The 20,756-nt window shown below is 41.0% G+C and overlaps 1 protein-coding gene across 1 annotated transcript in view; it reads left to right on the top strand.

The window, feature by feature from the left end:
- The window catches only part of CACNA1C (calcium voltage-gated channel subunit alpha1 C), a 467,253-nt gene that overhangs the window by 61,350 nt on the left and 385,147 nt on the right, over positions 1–20,756 (top strand). Inside the window, exons 2-3 of the mRNA XM_069003652.1 lie at positions 8,918–9,240; positions 12,860–12,964. Coding sequence (XP_068859753.1) covers positions 8,918–9,240; positions 12,860–12,964 — 428 coding nt within the window. The remainder of the gene's footprint in view (positions 1–8,917; positions 9,241–12,859; positions 12,965–20,756) is intronic.

Genomic DNA, 20,756 nt, shown 5'->3' with positions numbered 1-20,756 from the left:
GAAATCCATCCTAAGGGTGGGAGAAATGATCCTCTGCACTCTCTATGGAGGGGGTTTAGACCAGATTCCTTTTTTAAAATGGTTTGGCTAGGGCGAGGCAAATCAAATTCACTGGTTTTTGTATTGGTTTTTATCCCACTCTGCATTCTCAGACTAGGAATCTGGAGACCATCTAATACAGCGAGGATTATTTTTGAAGTGTAAGAGCTTAATTTCTGTAAAGAAGTTATATTTAGATTACTCACTAAGTGAAGAACAATCATTCACCAATAAGAAAATGATGAGCAGTTAAGATGACAGGTTTGTCAGAAGAATCCAATTTATTGAGTTACAGTTAATCTCCAGAGAGATTTTACTGAAGTCTAGGAAATCTCACCAAAGATGTGCTTGTCCCCAGGATCTGGAACGGCAGTAACAAGAATTTAGACAAATGGTGGAAAAAAATTGCATTTAAACAAGAAAGCTCTTTTTTGGTGCCTCCACTTGAGGATCTGTGCCTGGAGTTTGCCCAGGAAGCCTGGTGCTGCTCCAAGAAGCTCACCATGATGTGTGTGCATGGTTCTGCAAAGGTTTTGTGCTGACAGGTGCCCTACTTTAGGAAGATGTACCAAAGCACTACCCCATGAGACATGTGGCTCCAGCTTCCTCAAGGTGAGGAACTTTGGGCTTTTACTTACTTGTCCTTTGGGGTTGGAATTGCCCCGTGCTCTGCTGGAGATTGTGCTGTCCCAGGAGAAACGTGGGTTTCTGTAAAAACCCTTGCTAGCTGTTCCTTCAAACACAGGGCTGATTGTGCTCTCTCAGGCTTGTTTGAGACAAGTACAGCTACTGTTACCAGCACAAAGATGTTTGTCACTACTCCTCTGTTGCTGTTTGTGGGTTTTATGAATGCTTCACCTAGCTGTGGTTGAAGGAAAGTGTTCCCTGGCTTGCCTTCTGGTGCCACCAGAAACTCATCCCAAGCAGCAGAAAAGGATTCTCTGAGAGTCTCTTTGGGCTTTCTTGTAGCTTGAAAGTTGCAAAAGAAAAAAATGCAAGTGTTTTGAAGGAAATGGACCCCTTAATACCTCCTCACCCTAATAAATTTATCTCCTAATAGAATCTGTGATTCAGCTGAGTTGACCTCTCATCAATTATCACACCTTTCACATTAGACACTTGTCTAGGGGCTTATTATTTAGCAGGGTTCATGCTTCCCCCCCCTTCATCCTCTCTGAAAAACCCCACCTCCCAGTCTGGCTCTCTTGAATCCATAGTTACAGAAGAGAAACTTCCCAAGCTAGATGGATTTTTGTGCCTGCTGAGAATTTTCAAACTTGGAGCTTTCTACGTTCTCCTGGGCAAGGTTTGGTGAGATGCCTCTTTGGTGAAGGAGGCAGAAAAGAGAGTTGCTTTAAACCCCAAGTTTATCAGTAAATAGGAATATAATTTGTTTTTATTACAAGTAAAAGATTGTGTCTTTTATTAAAAAAAGCTCACAATGCAACAGAAACAGCACCCCTTCCTTTCTCCCCACCCTCAAGAAAATAAAAGCCTCAAAAAACTCAAACCACCCTAAACACTGGAACTGTGTTCATTGAAAACCACAGCATTCTCAAGGGAAATCCCAGAAATTTGTATCTTGCTGTCTGGATCTCTTGTATGTCCAAGATTTGTGCATGTAGAAGAATAACCTGATTAGGAAGCAAAGAGTTTGCAAAATACTCTGAGATACGGGATTTTTGCATGGAGAGAACTTAATTTTAAGAAGATTTTAAGGAAGAGTTGTCCCATGCTTTATCTCAGTAGGGAATTATTACTGCTTGTAGTCTTGTGCCTTATTCAGGAGCCAGGAATCCACTGTGCTGCCTGTTCTACCGGTCTGGAACCTTCCTCAGAAAATTCAAAATCTCAGTGGTGTTGGCAAAGCTTCAGTGATTTGCCATGCAGTGTCAGGAGTTAATTTTCAAGCCTAAATATTTAACTTGGAGGCACTGGAAGTGAGAGCAGCCTGTGCACTTGTGCTCTTTGTTGAAATGGACTTTTTTTCACATTGCTAGAAGCTCACTGCATCTTCTGTTAATGGCATGCAGGAAAAACTTCCTATTTTTTGAGGAGGGAAATAAAGGAAGACCAAGATCTTGTTTCAAATGAAGCACAGTTCTTGAAAACGGTATTTTTGTTGAGATTTTTTTTAAAATGTTTAGTCTCAACTATGGCAAACAAACTGCCTTAAATCATGTATTTTCTATGTGTGTGTGTGTTCTGAAACCCTCAAACAATTTACAGGAGAAATTCTTTAGCCCTTCTATCTGGGCTAACAACTACACACTGGGTCTCAGCCTGTGATGTTTAAAACTGTATGTATCTATTATAAATCTTGTAGAAAAAAACCTAGTTCAAGTTGCAACCCAGCTTTCATTATAATTCCTACTTCTACTTACAAAATGCCTTCAGATAAAGCTTCTATTTGGGGAAAAACACCTAGTGTTGCTTTAGCCAATAGAGATCAGGATTAATGTCTTTTCAACTTCTTTTAAAAAAAGGCTAATAGGGAAAAATATCCACATCATGCTTCAAAGAAAGAGCTTTAGTTGTATGTGCAGCCTTGCACTCACTACAGGAAGTTTCCAGGTGTGGCAACTGAAAAGCTACTAAAGATTTTTGGGTAAAAACCCCTGTTTTGTCATATGAATAATTGGGTCCATTCATGTCAAGATTTTAAAGTTTGCGTGTGGCTGGTCTCTGTCCTGAGATCCTGAAAGACTTTTAGACTTTTAATATTTGCAAAATGAGGTTTTAAAACCAAAGAAAGAGCTCCAGGTCGATGGTCCTGAGCATCCCCACCATGGATGATGAACACACCCACGGAAAGAGGAGCCTTGCCAGGTGCTGAGGTAGCTGTGGTCATCTGAAGTTTGGAGTGAGGCAGGGCTTACTCAGAGGGGTCTCTTTTGATGGAGTAACTGATGGAATAAATCCATAATCTTTCCATGCAAAGGCTTTTCTTCATGTCAGACTTGCTTTAAACTAACAAAAGGAGCTACTGCTCACTAGAAATCTCACCTCGGGTGTGTGATTGAAGATAGAGGTTTTTTCCTGGTCTGGTCTAAGAGACTTGAGAGTGTGGAAGGAATTTTTCTTACTGCCAAACCCATTGCTTATTGCCTGTGAGTTTGGTGATAGATATTGCCTTTTTTGTTCTTTGGAATATACACATATATGTCTAGAAATGTGTATTAACCCCAGATATATAATATATATATAAATGTATGTATATATATATAGACACATGGTTCAAGACTGTTATCCTGCCATGCTCCTCCTCACATCCCCAGGAACAGCAGGCTGACTCCTGCCATTCCCGTTTCTGGGACTTTGGCTCAAGTTTTCCAGGCCTTTGGTTGCTTTGCTTGCTCCCTTCTGGGCAGCCTGAACTGAGCCAGTGTGTCTGGAGTGTGGAACCCAAACCTGCCCACTGTGTTTCAGCTGAAGCCCTGCCAAAGCTGAGCTGAAGGGGAGGATTGCTTGTGGTGTTGCATGGATGTTATCCCTGTTTGTACACTACGCTGGGATGACTGCATTTTAATGGGAACAAGGCAGAATGACAATATCAGCTTCTGTTCTGTTGGGGATCCAATATAAACCCCCAAGGCTTTTCTGAAAATAATTCAGGCAGATGATTCATTTTGCTTAAATACTTTCCATTTGTCCCTGCTGAACTCCAGCCTCTTTTAAAGATTTTTTTCTTCAGTTCATGAAGTTAATTTTAAATTCAGATCCTGTCCTTCAGTGTATTTGCTTTACCTCCCAGCTTCACAGTTACCTGTGTGTTTAATAACACTATTCACCGTTTAATCATCCAGATCATTAATTGAGCAGAATCAAAACATGGAACAGAATCAGACCCAGGGCAGGCAGCTGGCTACTTCCCTGTGACACATCCTTCAATTTAGATGTACAGCAAAAATAATCCACTGATTTCATACTCATGATGCACCAATTTTTTTTCTTGCTTCTATGTCCCCAGAATTCTTATGAAACTATCCTGATTAATAAAATCAGGAGACATGGACCCTACTGCTTCCATCTTGCCTGTGAATTCTGTTGCTCACTTCTGGAAGAAGCTGGTTTTCTTTGATGCAATGTGTTCATGACAGGTCCATGTCTCTTGCTCTTTTTCTGCTTTTCCTGCAAGTACTTGCTGATGTTTGTTTATTTTACTCATTCCAGATTTTTTTTTTCTTTTTTGAAACTGAAGTTAAACTGGATGGTAAATTTGCCCTCCTTTTTAACTGGGGATTCAATTTACCCTTTCTGAGTCCTCTGAGATCTCTTCCATGAGTCCAAACCCAGCAGCCAACAGCTTTGAGGTTACTTCAGAGAGTGCTTTAAATACTCTAGGACATTCTAGGGTGCAGTACCAAAGTAGCTGGAAGCATGGGCATTATCCAAGTACTTGTTTCCCTTTTCCAGCTGGAAGCAGTACCTGCTTTGGTTTGAGGATTGTTTGTCCTAGGCACCAGCTCTTGATGGATTTTTTTTTTCTTTTGTAAAAATTGATGCAAAAATGTCATGTAATACTTAATCCTTCTTGCAACCATATATCAAATGCTCTCCTTTTTCCGTTGGTTAATGGATCAATGTTTTCCACATTCTTCCTCATTAACAGATGATCTCACACACTGACTTTTTTTGGTGTGTTGTTCTTTGTGCTTCTGATTTTGACACCTCTCACTTCAGTATTTGATAACACTTTTCCTGTGTGCTTGAACTGGTTTCACACATGATCTTAATGATGTGACCCATTCCCTACTTCCTGTTTGCTTTCATTCTGAGAGCAGTTAAGACACTGAGTGAACCAGTCTCACCTTTTACTGTGCCCAGCTCTCCTCTGCTTTGGGAAGAAACACAGCAGTGCAGCAGTGCCAAGGTGTGTGGAAGTGATGGGGGAAAAAGAATAATGACACTCCACATCAGGATCCTTCTGTTTTCATCTGAATAATTAGTCTAAGCCCAAGTTTCTCTAAAATAAATATATGGCAAATTAGATGAAGTCAAAAAACCTCAGAAGCTGGGATTCCATTGTGTCAGTCACTTGCCCATGCCTTGTGTCAGATGGTCACTGCAGAGTTGGGGTTTTTTTTATGATCTTTTGTTGAGATCATTAGTAGGTGGCATGACAGATGGTATTAGAGTGCAAATACCTCTTATGAAACTATGAATGGTCATCACTGTGTATTTTAATAGGGTTTTTGGTAATGGCAGTTTTGGTGATTTAGTTGAAAGCTTTCAGCATCAGGTACTTTGTGAGACGTGGTTCATTTCCTGTTATAAAGCAACATTACCTGCTACTTTGTGACTTAACTCTCATTTTCGAGACCTGTTTTTCTGTTGTTTCTGCATCTGTTTTAGCTCTGCACATCTGCATTTTTTTCAGAAGTGAAAGTCTTTTCCAAAGACTCTGTAATCAAACTTGTTCACGTATGTGGACTTTTCAGTTTAATTACATTCAGATGCTTAAATTAATGATCTGTAGCACAGAAGGACTTGAGAGAGCAGAATTTTGTGCACCAGCTGGACACAGTCAACAACACAAATTCTTGCTGAATGGTGGTGGGGATTAGCAGGGTGATGATGCTGTGGATCACAGTGTTTAGTTAGTTACTGCATTTGGGTGGGGGCTCAATCTCCATTTCCTAGTTCTGCTCAACATCCAGCTTAATAATGGTGTGTTTGGTAGCATGAAACTTTATCTGTAGTGGGGAAATTGAATGAAGTATTTCACTGCTACATGCAAAAAGAAAAGCCCCAAATCCAGTAAATGCAGCTCTCAGGTTGCAGCAAAAATTTTGTGGTGGGGGAGAATTGAGTGCTGTAGGTGAAATTTCAGCATGGTGCCTCATGAGTTCAATATGAACTGTGTTCTCCTTATTTCCCAGGAATTAACCCTAAGCATTTAGATTATAGGGTGGAATTTCATTCTCCCTGAGACTTTGGCTGTTCTGTCTTTGAAAATATTTTGCTCGGTTCTTGAATGTAGCTGTAGGAGCTTCACTCTTTTATTCAAACTATTTCTATAAAGTACCTCTAGAACAAGTCATTTGTCACTGTCATTAGTCATTTACTACAGATCGTGTCTGCAGCCTCTGAGCTTCATAAAACAGACAGATCCTTATCAGTAATCAATATTAGTAATATTTGTTAATATAAATCTGTCATTACTGACTCATCGTTTGAAATTAATTTGAGACGAAGCACTTTGTTATGGGGCTGCTGATCATATTAGAAGCAAAACCAATGAAACCACCAAAAGCTGGATCCTTAACTTTGCTGGCACATCAAAGTCAAAATGCACGGGCTTAGATCCTCATATGGAACCTAACTAATCTGAAATAACAATGAAGATGCTTGGCACATTCCCAAATTGCAGAGAAGTCTTCATTAAGATGCAGCAGCTCTTTATTTACAGGACCACATGGTCTAGTCAGCATGATAAGAACACTGTGGAGAGGGATCAGCAAGTTTGCTTTTGCTGGAAAACACACATCTTTCTTATTCCCTCTAATGGGTCAGCATTAAATAAGAGCTGGAGTTGGAGAATAATTAGAGTAATTTTCCATTTATTTTTCCTTTCCAGCATGCTTCAGGCTAGGGAGGTCAAATAGATGCTAAAGAGAAAAACTGCATCTGGAACTAGTCTGAAAATAAATACGTATCCCATGAGTAGTGCTGTGCACAATTTGCTTAGCCTTAGGAAACTAAGTTTGTCTGCCACTTGATTGCCTGCTTCATCGAGGAAATCTGCTTAGCCTGTATGATTCTGAAAGCTCTTTTTCTTCACTTTCAAAATCCGAGGGATGTGAATTAACCATTTCCCATTCCTTGTTTCTTTCAGCTTTCCCTTTCACATATCAGAGTCGCATTACTCATCAGCTTCCTTTGGCTGGTTTGCAGCTAGGAGGCTTCTCAGTGAGCAGAGACAAGCTCTAGGTTTCCCTGCTATGTCATGGGACTATGACAGCCTGAAAATCTTATGGCAATGCCTGTCATAAAATAGCATCTGACTCTATCACGTCCTTCTTTGCGAGCCAGTGAGATGAATTTACAAATCTTGAATGTTTTCTAGGTGGAGGCATGTCCTGTTGCACTCTGTGTGTCAGTGTCATTGTATTGATTCTACCTGCTTTAATTCATCAGTAGTGCAGTCAGTGCTGTGATACCTTGGCACTGCACATCCAGCTATGAAATATGCATCTTGAGTAATTATTTCCATTCGAGAAGAGCTTGCCAGCTCCCTGGTTTTAAATGTCTTTCATCTGATATTGTAAATGAAACAGAGTTACAAGTGGTCTTTGTCTGATAGTCTACAGGAGCCTGTCTGTCCTGTTCAGTTCTGCACGAATCCAAAGTGGAGCATAGTGAGCAGGAGGCTTTGAGCTTGCTTTGAAATAGGTGATCTAACTCCTTGACTGGCTTCCTGCTCTCTGCCCCTTGTGTGTGCACTTTTTCTGAAGTATTGTCTGCTGCTCAGATGTAAATGGAAGCACCAGTCTCAGGGCAGGGTTTTGAAGCTGGACTGTGGAGAAATAAGATCTGTTGATCCCTCAGGCCTCCTTTTATCTGTACCTCAACATATAGGCCACAGGCAAACTCACAAGACCACAACAAATAAAAGTAGTCTTTTAAATATGACATAGGACATACCTAAATAAGGCACTCCTCTTAATCAAAGTTTGCTGTTGTGACTTTGTGTAGATTCTATGTTGCACTTTTTAAGCAGGGCTTACATTTTTTTCTGAAAAGTGTCTGGGGAAAATTCAGTTATCTTTCACAAGTTCTTGCAGAACTCAGCTGAAGCACAGTCCAAAGAGTAAGGCAATCTGTTCTGAAGTTGCAAAATTCTCTCCTCTTGAAGTGATCGAGGTTTGCATTTGAGTCACTGGAAGAGCCTCGTTGAAGAGGCACAGGTGACTTAGCTGTCTTCACTGAAACACTGGAATAACTGCACTAGCTTGAAAGAGTGACTTTGTTTTTTGTACTGCTAAGACCTTCTCAGTATCAGCCACATATCACCTGATGTGTATATTCCATTATCATGATTGGACAAATGCATACACTTCCTCACATTCGGCTAAAGAAGCTGCAAAACTTGGCACTGCTGGGTTTTGGCATTCTTATTAATTCATGCTTCTAAACCCCATTTCTCCACTGATTCAGTAGGTTGTCTATCACTTTATCAGGATATGGAATTGGTTCCAATTTCTAAATATATGTTGGTTGGCCTAAACTCTGCACAGGAACATACAGAGCACAAAGGCCACGAGCCCTGCCTTTGTGTGCTGGTTTCTGCTCCACTGCACCTTCTGGTCAGGCTGTTCTGAGGCTCATACATAGGTACTGTTTGCAGAGAGAATTTAGCTTATTGGTAAAATTTCACTTTACCTTGAGCTAATATTGAAAAAGCATGAAGATTTTTATGATAGGAGTTGACAGTCTCGTTTGGCTCCTTTGACACGTGCTGGATAGCATAGTGCTGCATGTCTGAGTGATGAGGGGATGAGGGCTGGCCTCACCTTTTGAGCTTTCAAACAGTCTGACTTGCAAAATATGTGGGTAAAAAAGAAAAAGAAGGGTAGTTTCTTTTCTGTGACTCTCTAGAGACTGTATTGATTGGAGGCACTTTGAACAGCTCAGTATCCATCAGTCTCACTTGGGAGTCTCTTGCAAGACAAAGGATTGCAGAGTAGTATTACTTTACAATGAAGAATTTGAGTTACCTGCAATACCCTACACTTATCCTTAACCTCAGCTCTCGAGGTTTGCTGACACTGCAGGTTTTTTCAAAAACTCTAGCTGTCTCTCCTGCAGTTTAGAAAAAAAAAAACCTCCTCACAGATTTCTCCGGTTTAGTTTACTTCTGTTTTCTCCCCCACAGGTTCCAACTATGGGAGTCCCCGTCCAGCTCATGCCAACATGAACGCCAATGCAGCCGCAGGGCTCGCCCCGGAGCACATCCCCACGCCGGGGGCAGCTCTGTCCTGGCAAGCTGCGATTGATGCCGCCAGGCAAGCCAAGCTGATGGGCAGCGCTGGCAACGCAACCATCTCCACAGCCAGCTCCACGCAGAGGAAACGGCAGCAGTATGGCAAGCAGAAGAAGCAGGGTACCACCACAGCCACGCGTCCTCCCCGGGCGCTGCTGTGCCTCACGCTGAAGAATCCCATCCGGAGGGCGTGCATCAGCATCGTCGAATGGAAATATCCTTTTGCAGGGGCTGGGCAGGCAGCGGAGCGTCTGTGCACATCAGCTCCTGCTCCTCAGCGGGGGGCAGTCAATGCACTGAGTTGAAGGGCGCTGCCGGGAGCGTAAAGCACGCGGAGAGTTTTGGGGTCTTCACTGAGATGGTTCATGCTGGGGGGGTGGCAGGAAAGGGGATTAGAACTGAACCCTGAGCTGTACTTGGGTGTGAGAAACCACTGGGAGCTTGAATGGTAAAGGTTAGTGGTTGAATTCTGCTCTTTGAAAAACATATGGCCCAGGCTAAAATGCACGGGAGATGCTCAAGGTGTCTGAGGTCAGAATTGAACTGATTCAGTGGGGGACAGCAGCTTCTGGCTTTCCCTCTATTTATTTTAAAGTTCTGGTACTTTGATTCCCCCCCTTTTTTTGTTAAACATGTGGACATCACACTTTCTACAGTATGAAGAAAAGAGTGGGGCAGAAGGACAAGGTAAAAAAACCCCAAAGGTATTGCAGTAAGACCCTGAGACAGGGCTGAGGACTGTGAATTATGTTGCAATTCTGGTTAAAATAATAAGGCTCAGTAATGTACGGTGGGGGATAATGGTTATGTAGGAGAAGGGAAAAGGAAATAGAGTTAAAGCAATCCTGCAACATGTACAAATGCAGTGCAGAGGGAGATCTCATAGTCTGAACTAGAGACAGTGTCACAGATGATAGATGATAGCCACTGGCACAGAACTGCAGTGTAGGGGTCAGTGCTGCTTCCCTGGAAAGCCAGGGAGAGTTGCACCATCACTTTATTATGTGCAAGGAGCAAAGCCTTTTTAGTCACCCAAGTCTGAGCAGTGCAAGCTGGAATTTGAGTCTTTGGTGTGAAACTCAAACTGAAATGAAGTGTGCCTCCTTGGCACCCTCAAAGAGAAACCAGGATCAACCCTGAGCAGTAATCACAAGCTAATGGGGTTCTTCAGGAAATACAAAAGAAAAAGAATGTTTTTAGGGACAGATAAGCATGTTCAGGGAAAGGCAGTACAGAACTTGGCAGTAGTTAATATGATAAAAAATGAATTAAGGCATTTAAGACAATGTGATAATATTATTCCTTTGGGTGTCTGGTGGGATGCTGGGTGAAAACAGAAATTGAGTATATTAGGTATTGCTGACATGGACATATTTTTCAGATGAAGAACTTGTTAAAAATGCTCTTGTCAATCCTTCCATGTCCTTAAACTACCTGCCTGCCTGTTCCTTTCTTCTTTACATGTTAATTTTTAATCCCCTGATTAAGTTTGCTACTTTTTATTGCTTCTGACATAAGTCTGATACTTTAAGCATGAGATGATGGGTGATGACTAACAGGATAAAACTGAATCTTGGTTTACTTAGCAGCACCCCAGTAACCACATGTCTTCAGAGAAAGCAGTGAGTGACATTTGATAGATGAATAAGATCAGCAGTGAATGATGGGAATGATGCCTTGTAAACCAGGATACAGCACTGCTGAGATCAAGAGATGACCAAACAAAGCCATTAAAACCATACCAAGATGCTGAAGCTTGCAGGTTTTGGGTTTTGTTTGGTTTTAGGTGAGTTGATGGAAGTACTTTTTTTTTTTTTTCCCATCAGAACCTCTCATTGGATATCTAGAGTTTGTAAACATCAAACACTTTGATGACAAGAAGCAGTGTCAAAGGGTTGTGACAAGCTTTAGCTTAACCCTATATTCTGGCTTTTCCAACTTGCTGAAAACTACTGAGAAACTTAATTGGTGGTACCACTAAAGTTTAAGCATAATAGATATTAAACAAATATCAGGTGGTACTTTCTTACAACCCAAATCTTACAATGTTAAGAGCCTGAATGAGCAATTGCATTTAAGAAAAATAAAATGAAGCAATTACCTTATTTTTGCAAAGACTTAGCTGTGTATTTGATTTTCTGCCTTTTGTATTTTTAGATTTTATAGAATTTAATGTTTACAGTTCAAAAAGGGAAAAGAAGTAAAAGAAAATGTGTAAACAGGGGTAAGTTAATGGATAATAATCCTGCCAAAACAAAAAATCTGTGGGAAAAAATGATTCAGAAAGTGAAAGCCTGTGGAAGTTCAGGTCTTTAAACAGTAAACATTATACAAACAGCCTGAGGTGTAGTATATGCCTGAGAATTCTTCCTGATTTCTTGTGTAGCCTTCCTATCCTGATCTGCTCTTCTTCCTCCGTGGTACCACTTATTTCCTATTGTTCAGAGGCTTGAGCACAGTAGTCTGGTGAGCTGGGAACCCTTTGACTGTTCCATATGTGAAATGTAGAATGTGTTGGAGTATAAACAGCAGTCAGGTGCCCGGAATATGTGTGTATCTTGCAGCTCAGCTTAACATTCAAAGATCTCCTGTTGTCTCCTGCTAAAGCCTGCTGAGAACAGTGGTCTGCTGACCAAAATCATACATGCTGTGTTGACATTTGGCAACGCTGCAGAGCCAGTCCCATGGTAGATAAATTCATGCTCGAATGCACTCTGGGGCACAGGTTATGCTTGGCATCCTCCCTGTTCTATCCTGCTCTTCATTCCCCTCCAGGGTACTGGTGAGTTATCCCAGAACTAGCCTCCAGGATATTCTTGCAGGCCAGTAAATGTAGACAGACCATAAATCCGGTCTCTAGTCTGAGTTTGGAGACACTTCACAGCAACTGAGATTAAGGAGACCCCTGAAGTAGATAAAGTGCAGTGCCAGGAGACTGGGCAGTAGAAAAATGCCCTTTGATTCCAGTGGACAGTCAGGGGTCATTGAGCCTGTGCAGGATTTCTTTGTTGAGCATTCCAAATATTTGGTTTTTCTTTTCCCTAACAGAGTTGATGCAAGGCTGAAATGCCTATGGATTGTTTCTCTGTCAGAAGGGACTTTCAGCTTCCTGGTGTTCCTAGTATAATGTGCAGGGACATTTGTGTTCCCTCTGATGCCAAATGAAATGCAACTAAGGGAAAAAGAAATACTCCCTCAAATAATTTAAAAGCAAAACAAGTATACATGGCAATGTGCAGTGTAAGCATGTTTTGGACAAAGACCTTTCTTTCTGCCTTATCTATCCTTCTTTAAATGTCTTCTAAACTTGTATGCATGTATTGCTTGGGTCCTCACATTGAACTCTGAGATATGAGAGAGAAACTGAGAAAGGTGGGAAAAAGTACAGCAACAACAGCAAAAGAAAAAACCCAAAATGTTTGTTAAAATTATCTGTGAATTTATAAATGCAGATGAAAACAACCAAGAAAAATTGATCCTGAAAGGAACAAGGGCAATCATTATAAAACAGGTTTCTCTCATTAAAACTAGTGCAGCCACACTCGAAGGAAAGTTGGGAAAATGCAATCTAAACAAGTAAAAGAAGAAAAAACTTTTAAGAAATCTGTGTTTACTCTGGCACGCGACTGGCCTACACTGCTTTTGACATATTAGGAAGATTCTTGGCTGGGAGCTCCTAAAAGCACTTAAAAAGGCATATGTTTCTTTTCAGAATATAAGGGGCTTGGAATGCTTCCTTTAAACAGAATTCTTATAAATCTTTTTTTTTTTTTAAATTTAGTTTTATTTTTGTGTGCTCATTTTGAAACAATTTCCTTAACTCCATTCCTCAGACCATTTGAAATAATTATTTTACTGACTATTTTTGCCAATTGTGTGGCCTTAGCTATCTATATCCCCTTTCCAGAAGATGATTCCAATGCCACCAATTCCAATCTGGTAAGTCCTCAATGGTGTTGTCTTGCTATTTTGAAAGTCCTTTTGAAAATTGATCATGGAGACTTTTGAAGGTAGGGAATGTAAATATATCCACCAAAGGTTAGAGCATCATAAAAATTGGTTTTGACTGCTATGTCTTGTCAATTCATGTTAGTACCCGTATCAGCTGAGCTGGTTTTAGAGAAGAATATTCCAAAAAATTGCACAGGTGCTGGATGTGATGTTTAGATTAACAAATTTCTGCATGCTGCAAAAGCTCTTGGTGGATTTCAATCTGTATTTGTGGGAGATAGCCCCTGATTAAAAGATATCTGGTGGTTTTTGTCTTACTGTGTGCCATTGTGAGGTTGGTACTGTCCTCTTCCCAAGTGATACCTGAGAGCACAGCTTGATGACTTTTTAATGCTTGCATTTCAGACCCATGCATTGATTTGGCTGAACAATATTTGTGGGGTTGGGGTTTTTTGTTTGTTTGGTGTTTGCTTGGGGTTGTTTTTTTTTTTAATTTTATTTTTGGATTTTTTGATTATTCCCTCTTGTTGGGGGAATACAGCTTTTCTTCTGTCACCACTGATGCCAGTGTTGGTACTTTGGGATTGAGCTGTCTGTATAAAAGGGAAGAGTGTTTACTTTTGGCTTAGCATGAAGCCATAGCAAAGAATTCTGTTCAGTAAGGGCAAAACACAAACCAGCTCTGGAACGCAGTTCACTGAATTAGCAGAAAACACTTTTTTTCCTCTCAAATATGTGAATAAATCTGCTGCTTGTTGGGTTGGATCAGGGTGAAAACTTACTCCCAGAGTTTAGGAAGGAGTAGGGATGCTATTTCCTGAATAAAATTTATTGAGACTTAAGAAATTTTAGAGCAACAGTGGAGGAAAACAAAATCCATACTTCTAAAGTAGCAACAGCTGGGGTGGCTGACAGGCATTGTGATTAAAAAGATTCATGCTGCTCTTGGAAGTCAGTCATTTGATTAAATATCTCTTGAAGTTTTAGAAAACACAGTGCAAACTTCAGGAATTGCTGAAAACAATACTTTTGTGTTTAAAAGAAAAAGAGGTTAGTAAAAACTTGTAGTGCAGTGCCTTTGCAAGGTAACTCCTTGAAGAAGTAGAAAAAGAGGAGCAGGAGGTGATGAGTGGTTGTTAACCACTCCCTACATGTACAGTGCACATGAGTTGGTCTTGTTTCTCTTTGCCTGCTCTTTGCTAGTGTGACTTGGTGTTTAACAATGATGGATTGTGGGGTGTACAATTAAAAAGCTTCAGTAGGCCACCTCTGAAAAATTACTATATTTTATTCAATAAAAAGCAGATTCACTTGATCCCCTGGTGAGGAAAACAGGTATGTTCATGGATGTTCTGACTTGCAAGGCTGAAAGAGGAAGATGAAGCAGATTTGAAGGTTAAAGGACTCATAATTTGTGTTGACTTTATTTGGGTTGTGGGTATTTGCCTTAATTCAGTGAGGCGACTGCTGGCTAAAACCAGGCTGGAAGTATGTTTGTAATTGAACGAGATGTATTGAAACTGTTCTGCTGTGGAGGAATATGTGCACCTTTTGAGTTAAGTTTCTCTTCTGCATCTGTTTTCCAAGATGTCTTTTGCATCATTTAGGATGTCTATAAAAACACTCGTGTTTTTTGTCGGTAGGGTTTAAAAAAACCTAGCCAAGCAGGAGTTATCACCTCAGGAAAGTTTGGAGATGCTACAGCCTTGAGGATGAGGAGGAATTGTTAATTTACCTAAATAGCTGCTTCACAGAAGTAGAGGAAGAATAAAGTTAAATGAGTAATCTGCTTGACTCCACTTTGTTCTTTGTGTTTTAATGGAAAAAACAATTAAACCTGGAAAATGGGATATTTAGTGTGTACTGGTGAAGTCGAGACTCTTCTATGGTACAGATCAAACCCTGGAGCTCTGACTGCTCGCTAGCCTGTGATCTCCTGGTGGTCTGTGTTTGTGGCTGTTGGGTTGTGTGTGTTTTGCTGTTGTTTTCTCAGCTGATGTACTCGTCCCTTGGCGTGTATGCACCGCTATTGGGGAACACACTTGAGTACACAGCATCTGCTGCACACTGTGAGTAAAGTCCTGAGCAACAGGGAGGGGAAGAGAGGGCAAATGGGTGAGATGAGGGTGGAAAAATGCATTAGTTGTGTTTTGGAATGGGATGAAAGAATAGGTGACAGCTAAAGGAAAGCTATTCCACAAGGCAGGAAATGTGTAAGAGTGGGACCTTACTGTCAAAGAGCCAAACTGTACGTGGAAGAGACTAGAAAGAAGCTGGGGTTCCTGTATAAGCTCATGTACTCCATCTTTGAATTTTTTTCTACTTGGGAGCATCTATTTCACAATCAGATTAATTTTGTAGCCACGAAGTCGAGGGCTGCAAAGGCCGTGATGTGCCACAGGCAAGGAGTGTCTGAGGGAAATGTGTGTGTGGGCCATGCACTGATGTGTGTGCTGTGCAGAAAGATGGTTGAATGCATGCAGAATCTTTCTAGCTGAAAATGAATCAGAACTGTTGATTCATTTTCATGTTGCAATTTAGCTTTTTCAGGGTTAAAGCTACCAGAGAAACTCCCACATCCCTGGTTTCCTAAGCCATCTCTAACTCCCTGAGATACAAGAACCGACCTACAGAGAACACGACGGGCAGTAACTGTTTTACAAGCTCTGAAAGAGTCATAACACTTTCCCAATAAGCTGCCAGATTTGCCTCAGGCTCTGAGTATTCCTTCTCCAAGGTTCCATCATATCTTTTCAAATAAGGTTTTCCTTGGTGACCGAGGTTAAAATTCAGTCAGTTGCCTTCAACAAGTAATGGAGAAGAGGATGGGGAGGGAAGAGAAAGGAATCCTGAATCGTGTGGGTGCCTTCTTTCCTTCTCTCTGTAAAAGTAGAAAAATGGTACCTAAATAATACTTTGGTAAATAATTTGTGTGTGAATGTCAGATGTGTGACCACAGGGAGCATGTGCAGTGCTGTGTGCCTCCACTGAAGTCTTGGAGACACGAGCCCCACTTACCTGAACAAAACCAGGAACCTCCTGCATGTCTCCATTTGGCTTTAGCTGCAAGACCTATGTGATAGGATGCCTCAGAGATGAGCATTGGAACTAGGTACAGAAGAGCTCAGTTAATAATTCCTTCCCTTTTGCTATTAGCCAGGAATTGTGAATAGCTGTTATGTATTGCAAATTTAGGCTAAATACCACGTAGATATTCTGCCTGTTTCTCTGCAATCTATCTTCCTGTGATAATAATTCCTATAAATCTTCAGGCCTTTTTTATCAAGTCTAGGGATGGTAACTTGGACTGTGAAGCACGTTCAGTTTTGGAATGCACATTTATCCTAAACCCCAAATTTCCTATTTTTATGCTCATTGCAGTGTCTTTGTCACTGGCTTTAAGAAATATGCCAGGATAGTATAACGTAGTCATAAAAATGTTTGAAATTGGCTTCAGCAGTTTTTATGTGTTACTTTTGCAGTGCTACTGCAAAAGTAACTGGAAAACTATTGCTACTGGCAAGTTACTGGAAACTATTGAACTTACACAAATGGGGGGGAGTTGTATTAGGTGCAAAATTTTTTTTTTTTTTTATTAATGAACTTGCTGAGACTTAATTTAAATTTACAAGTAAAGTAAGCTCATGTATAAGTCTGTGCAAAGAACAGACTTGTGTGTTAATGCAATCAGAAAAAATGGAGGTGGTTTGAGGGGAATGAAAGTCAGCCTGCATCAGAGGCTGTAACTGATATGGAGGCTTTCTGGTTGTTATCCCTGCAATTATGCATTAGGACAGAGATAATGTACATGTAGGAATAAAACTATAGACTGCCTAAGATAGGAAGCTGAGAGGAAAATGCTTCTGTCACTTTACTGGCAACTGCAAATGGCACAAGCCTGGTGATATCACAGCAGGGTGATAACATAATGAGGTTAAGACCAAGGTTTACAGCACGTTCCAGGGAAGGCAACTCGGTTGGTTGTTTATGCTTTGGATAAGGAGCAGGGAAATCTTTCTTCTGGTGTTTTGATAGTTCTGCTTTCCCTTCCTTGCAGGAAGGAAATCCTGTTGTATACTACTTAAATATAAAGAAAGATCTCTTCTGTTTATATATGAGCTTATAATGGGATGTCACCTTCGGACTGATTTGTTAAACCTCAAATAGGACCCTGTGAAAAGGAAGATGGGATTTCTGCTTGCTTGTCAGTTCTTGTGCCAGCCAGTGTTTGTGTCTGCCCGTGGAAAGGGAGCTTGCCTTTCTGGAAGTATGGTTGCTTTATTACTTGGTCATTATGGGAGTATCCTGTAGAGCAGGTGATTCCTGTATTAAAAAAGAAGGAAGTGGTCTTAATTTTTTTTTTTTTTTCCTGGCATTTTCAGAAGACTGACACAACAGGTGTGGATGTGGCTATCTATTACATTACTATATATTGGCATAATAAACTGCAGCAATTTTTGTATCAGAGGATTCTGGAGTCACCAGATGGAACAGGCTCAATTTTTCTTGTGTGAAGTCAGAAAGTGTTAGAGAGCAAAGTGGGGGTGATGGGGTTGGGAAAGAATGATTTTTCTGGAAAAGGGTGAGGAAGAGCACTGCACAAAAGCATTTGGTTCTGTTGTGTCACTGCTATCATCCTCCTGTGTGCCAGTTCCCAGCTAGTGAGTGAATAGGGCAATGAGAGATGCTAACATCAGGGCTGAGGGACAGAGTGCATGCTGAGCTAATAAGCTCTGATAGGTTTATTACCTTGGGCCCCGTGCCAGCACTGCTCCAGCTGGGGGAGCTTACACAGTTGTAGTATTTGAGGAGTGAGGACTGAGTGACAGAAGCTGGAAGAGCGATGCTGAGGCGGCTGGAAAGGGATTGGAATCAGGATGAGAAGAAAGGAAATTGTGCCAAAAAATCCTTGAGGGTTTCTTCCAGAAAGACTGTGAATCACTGTGTGATTCTGAGGAGGTTGAATATAATGGAATTTAGGCTGAGTGTTTCCCAAAGTTCTCAGAAACCCTGCTTCTGACAGGGTGATACTCAGCATCCCTGGCTGTAGAGGAGCACAGTGTGGAAAAATAAGCATTGGGTTTAAGAGGAAGGCACTCAACTTGTGTGCTGGCCCTGGTATTGGCAAGCTGTGTGGCCTTGGATAAATTTCTATCTCAATTTTTCCATCACACCATTACAAGAAATGCTGTAGAAAAGACTGTAAAAAAGAAGAAAATCCCTAGCAATCAATTCCAAGACAGTAGTCACTAACTAAAAAAGAAATGTAAAAAGTAGGTTGTTTGTTTGTTTGTTTGTTTAATAGTGGTGTCATTTCCTAGGCTTTGTGAAGATGGAACTGGTAAAGCAGACACTGACATATGTATTACTAGCAGGAACAAAACTGTTGGGTTTGGAGTCCCAACCAAGTCCCAGCTTCTCTTTGTACCAGTGGCCCCAGAGACCTCAACCAGTCTGTGCTTGTTGTTTGCAAGTCTCCCTTCCACAGTGGTTTCATGTTTCCCACCTGTTTTCTCATTTGCTCTCAGTGCTCTGCTTACTCAGCTTCAGCTTCCTGACTACTTCTCTTGTTAATTTTGCTCTTGAATTCCCTTTTTTTCCCCCTAAACCTGGACTCTGTGAGTGATTAATCCCAGTGCACATTCTAGCTCCTTATTTTCTAGCTCTGTTCTCAACACCTTGGTCTCCTAATCTGAGCCTTTTGCTTTTGAAATCAGTGTTCTTCCCAATGTAGACATGGATACTCGTATGCACTTACAGTAGGACTGTAGGTTGTGTAAACAACAAAGAATAATAAACTGTTCCACCAACTAATCCAACTCCAAGAAAATAGTAACTTGAAATTTGGAGGCTGTATGTTTCTGTGTAAGTCATTTTGACACTTTAGCTGCATGTTTTGGTTCTGATTGATGGCAAGTTTATCGAGTTAGTCCAAACATTAAACCATTTATCCCATTTTTGTATTCTGCTCTGATTACTGTTTTCCCTTTCTTTATGTGTAGGCTTTCTAAATCTTAACAAGTGTGTTAGTTAGTTTTTTTCAGGTGGTAATTATTCTTGTTTATCAAACCTCAGGTTCAGTGTAGAATTTTGTGTGCGTGTTCGTTTGGATTTTTTTACCTCTTTTTGTACCTGTTTAGGAAAGATAGGAAGCAGGCCAAATAAGAGTATTTAAGTACTGATGTTTTCACTGCAGTCTAATTCCTTCCACTGCAAAAATAACAGTCTTTTAAAAGCAGTGGAAATTTCCAAAATGGCATTTTCATACTGTCCTTTTGGTACAAGTATCCTTATCCTTCTATGAGTCTTTGGGATGTTTGACTTTTGTTCATGAGCTCTTCAGAATCTTTTAATGACATCAGGAAGGAAATAAGCATCTAGAAAACCTAGAAATTCAATCGAGTATATTACATATGACCTTTGGATTCCTTTATGTGCAGTTTGTACTGCACCACGTTCTTGGGTTTTAAGTCAGGCAAACTTTCCATTGCCTTCTCTGGAGTTTGACTGTCACTGAAAACCATCCACTAATTCAGTGCATGCCACTGGCAAACAATTGTTGGAACATCAGGCTTTGCTGACATGTACAAAATCACTGACTCTAAAGGCAATGCTCCACGTATTGTTCAAGCTAGAAAAAACCCCAAGAACTTTTCATAGTTCCCTTAGAAGTAAAATAATGGACGTGCTGCTTGCCAAGGGACAGAATTGCCAAAAGGGAAGGATGGTTTGTGTGGTTGTCAGAGTTTTGACTGGCTGTTCCTCTCGAGGACTATTCCTATTTTCTCCTATGCTTTCTAATTCCTAAAACACGAGGGTCTGTATGTCATAGCAGCTCTTCAGTCCTCTTGGCTGAATGACAGAGAGTCTCAAAGCAAGATGGATTTCACCTTCAAGAAATGCTGGACAATATATAGTCAAGGCTGTCTGTAACCTCGTGGAAGGAAATTTCTTTTCCTGCTTGTAGAATACAATGAAGAGCCTGTACTTAGCAAAGATACTTCTTGATTAAGAATATGATGTTGGAAGAGCACTGGTTAGGGCAGGGCTTCCAGCAAGCAGCAGGAAACATTCATTAGTGTCTTTGCAGTGTGTTGCCTCTCTGGCAGATGCTGGAAAGCTGGCTCAGCAGGTTATCTCCTGAAGACACCTTTAGCAAGTTCTGTTTCACCTGAGCCTAGGCAAGGGGGCTGGACCATCCTTGGACAGCAGTGTTTCTTTTGCTCTAACCTTAACAGCTTGTGATGATCTGTGGGGTGCTGAGGATTGCACATTTTGCTCAGCAGAGACATTTAATGGTGTAGAGCTGTAAAGTTTGATAGACACGTGATGTAAATTGATCTCTTGGTGCTTGTGGTGAGCTTACCTGTACAGAGCTTGAATGGTGAGCAGCCAGAGGAGCATCTTTGGAGGCTGCTCCCTTCCTGGGGTTGCTGCTGGTACAGTTCCTCTACAGCCTCTCTAACAGTGGTGTCAACACCTTTAGCCCTGTGTGCTAAATTTGGCAATGGCACGTGTGAGATGCCCAGCTCCCACAGCAGAATCTCTTCGGAATGGAAATGGGATGTGTGAGGTTCCCTGGCTAGCTGTGCTGGCAAGTGTGCAGCTGCTTTTCAGGCTGTCCTGATAAACTTGCATTGGTGGAGAGCTTGGGGTTTTGGAATTCATCATCTTCTGCTGGTTTTCCATTGTCTGTTGCTTGTAAAACTTATATTTAGGTAGCTTGTATTAGGAACTGAAGCAAACATCTTTTGCACATGGTTAGCTTCATCTGGTATGT

This window comes from Aphelocoma coerulescens, chromosome 1A (genome assembly GCF_041296385.1).
Source record: "Aphelocoma coerulescens isolate FSJ_1873_10779 chromosome 1A, UR_Acoe_1.0, whole genome shotgun sequence".
In the NCBI taxonomy this organism is placed as follows: Eukaryota; Metazoa; Chordata; class Aves; order Passeriformes; family Corvidae; genus Aphelocoma; species Aphelocoma coerulescens.
This window is presented reverse-complemented; position numbering and strand designations above follow the sequence as displayed.